Source organism: Mustela nigripes, chromosome 1 (assembly GCF_022355385.1).
Source record: "Mustela nigripes isolate SB6536 chromosome 1, MUSNIG.SB6536, whole genome shotgun sequence".
Lineage (NCBI taxonomy): Eukaryota > Metazoa > Chordata > Mammalia > Carnivora > Mustelidae > Mustela > Mustela nigripes.
The window spans coordinates 161,391,308-161,394,544 of NC_081557.1; the positions used below are offsets into that span (position 1 = coordinate 161,391,308).

Below are 3,237 nucleotides of genomic sequence, written 5' to 3' on the forward strand. Positions count from 1 at the left end.
AATATGTGATTTTACTAGACCAACACACTATCTTCTGAGCCTTCCATTAAATCCATGATTGCAATAATACTCAAAAATTTCCATGTGTGTATCTAAACAACAAAGTTTTTAAAGTTGCAAGGATATAAAATACATATATACATATAGATATGTATATATATATAAATGCTATTGTGGACATTTATAGATAAAGTAATAAATTAAATAATTCAAAAATCAATCTTTTAAAAAAATGTCAGAATGTATCCAAAAATGCCTTTTTGGGGAACTTGGGTCGCTTAGTCAGTTAAGTGTTAGACACTTGATTTTGGCCCAGGTCATGATCTCAGGGTCATTAGATCAAGCCCCACTTCATGCTCATATGGCGTATGGAGCCTGCTTAAGATTCTCTCTCTCCCTCTCCCTCTTCCCCTCCTCCCAGCTCATGCTATCTCTTACTAAATAAGTAAATAAATAAATATTTTTTTAAAAATGACTTCCACAGCCAAAAGAGTTTGATTAGTCAAATATGAATAAAACATATGAAAAGGACTTTAATGTAAACATTTTCAGTACTTTCTGGATATTATTCTATTCTTTTGCTACTGATAAAAGAGATATTAGTAACAAACCTCATATGTCGCTGGACCAGGAGTTATCTCTTTGGAATCTTTAAAACGTTTTGATGCTTTAACAAATAAGGGTATGGAGCAAGATTTCCTTAAAACGGGATCATATGTTGCAGGCCCTAAAAGAAAACAAATGTAGAAAATAATAAATTATGTTAAAGTTATTGATTTGGGTCACATTATTATTCTTAGATCTGTGCTCTTAATGTATAATTTTCGCATCAAATAATCTTGGACCCATTTTTTTTGAATGCTTAAAATCATTCAGGTTAAGGCTTTGAAATATAATAAGCACAAAAGTGACATTTGTCCATCTAATAATTAAATGTAATATAGAAGTATTTTTCAAAAAAAAAAAAAAAGTACCTCCCCCAAGATACATATACATCATGAGAAAAGACACCAAGTCTTTTATTTCCTAAAAAGGCTTTCATATATTCAACAAAGATGTAGTACTTGAAATGTATCTGTAAATATAAATAAGACTTAAGCAAAAAAGTAGTTTAGCAGCATTCTAGGTGCTAAACATGATAGAAGCCAAGGTACAAAGATGGAATTCATGGAATGATTGGATTTAATGAACATAGGGGTTGAATGGAATAGGGCCTAATCCTAAATAAGGATTTTGTATTAGAGGCAGTAGGTTTCAAATTGTCTTCTAAAGTGTCCCAGAATTCTGCAGAAGAGCCCAGGGAACAAAGTAAAGGAAAAGCCCTATACGTAGAAGGAGCCTGAATTATTTTCATTCAAAACAGCTTTCGATTTACTCTTCTTTGTTTGGGACGCATATACACTTTTTTAAACCTAAATTTGTCTAATAACTTTTTTAAAATTTTGACATAATTTTTAATCAACATAAAAATGTTTAGGGCTGGAAGTTTTATTTCACTTTAATGGACATTAAAGGTGGCCTACTAAATTAGAAAACTAAGAAAGGTCATTAATTAACATTTAATTAAAACATGCCCCTTTGGGGGCGCCTGGGTGGCTCAGTGGGTTAAGCCGCTGCCTTCGGCTCAGGTCATGATCTCAGCGTCCTGGGATGGAGCCCCGCATCGGGCTCTCTGCTCAGCGGGGAGCCTGCTTCCTCCTCTCTCTTTCTGCCTGCCTCTCTGCCTACTTGTGATCTCTGTCTGTCAAATAAATAAAATAAAATCTTAAAAAAAAAAAAATGCCCCTTTGGAGAAACTGTTCTTGAAGGAATTAAGAACTATATAAAAACTTAAAATCAAATAGTAACGATGCAGAAGAAAAACACTGCAAGCTCAGTACTTCAGAGATAATGCTATAGATGCGCACCGTCTTGCTCTCGCCTGGGTTCGGCCCCAACCTTGAACAGTGGGGAAAGGAAATGGCCCTGCTGTGCTACAACCGGGGCTGCGGCCAGCGCTTCGATCCCGAGAACAATTCCGATGATGCCTGCACATATCACACAGGATAGTAATAATTTTTTTGAAAGCTTTTGGAGGGGCATCTGGGTGGCTCAGTCAGTTAAGATCCAACTCTTGGTTTCGGCTCAGGTTATGATCTCATGGGTCCTGGGATGGAATCCAGCAAGGGCAGCTAGTCTGCTTGAGATTCTCTCCCTCTACCCCTCCCTGACTCTTCACACCTGTGAGCTCTCTCTCTCTCAAATAAATAAATCTTTAAAAATAAATAAAAAACAAAAAAAAGCTTTTGGAAACTACTTCCACAGGTAGTGGGTAGCTCCTGAAGGTTTTAGACTAAAGGAGATTCATGAAGGAAGAGGTAGTTTATGAAATAAACTTTGGCAGTACATTATAGGATGGGATGACTTGATGATTTATTTTAGGGACACTATAAGGAGTTTACTAACATTGGTAAGGAAAAAGGAGAGCAACTCAGAATATTTTCTAAGAGATGCAGTAAATATTTAATATGTATAGTGACTGGAAGAAGATAAAAATGAATAATGGCCACTAAAAGGGCAATACTGTGACAAAAATAAGAAAATACAGAAGAGATATCATTGAAGAGGAACATGATGTGTTTGGTTTTGAACCAGTTATGTCTGAAAAGATGGCAGCATACCCAAATAGAAATGTTCAGAAGACAAGTGGAAATACATAAATGAAGCTCATGAGAAAGCTGTCCTAGAGAAAAGGAAAGGAGTTGTTCACATAGAAGCTGAGGTTTCTTTAAGCAAAAGAGTGTGGACAGAGAAAACTGAATAACTGAGGACTGAAACTTGGAGGAGCTGCATATAGGAAGGGAGGGGAACAGTCAAAGAAGGAAATTATCTAGTGAGTAGAATACGGCTAATAAAACAACATAGAGAGAAAATAGGGAGAGGTTTTTTTTTTCTCTTTTCTCCATTCACGTGTTAACCAATATTTATCGAGTATCTGTCACTTGCCCAGGCTGTATTTCCAGAGAATGCTTAGAGGTCTTACTATATGTTGTTGCAAGAAGAGACTTCACAGACAAGTCACTCTGGAGCATGTGGGACAGTGATGATGAATGAAACTAAATTAGAGGGCATCAAAGAGACAGTGTGGGGAGAGGAAGGAATAACATGAGCACAGAATATTGACAATGGACATAAACAGTGAAATTAGTAGATATAAAGATGTTAGCAGAATACAAAAGTTATGCCTCCATCTCCCTA

General features: G+C 36.1%; 1 protein-coding gene across 1 annotated transcript in view; it reads right to left on the reverse strand.

Moving 5' to 3' along the window:
- Nucleotides 1-599: 599 nt before the first annotated feature.
- Nucleotides 600-3,237, reverse strand: part of LOC132026660 (sperm-tail PG-rich repeat-containing protein 2-like) — a 217,008-nt gene continuing 214,370 nt past the window's right edge. Inside the window, exon 7 of the mRNA XM_059414810.1 lies at nt 600-727. Coding sequence (XP_059270793.1) covers nt 600-727 — 128 coding nt within the window. The remainder of the gene's footprint in view (nt 728-3,237) is intronic.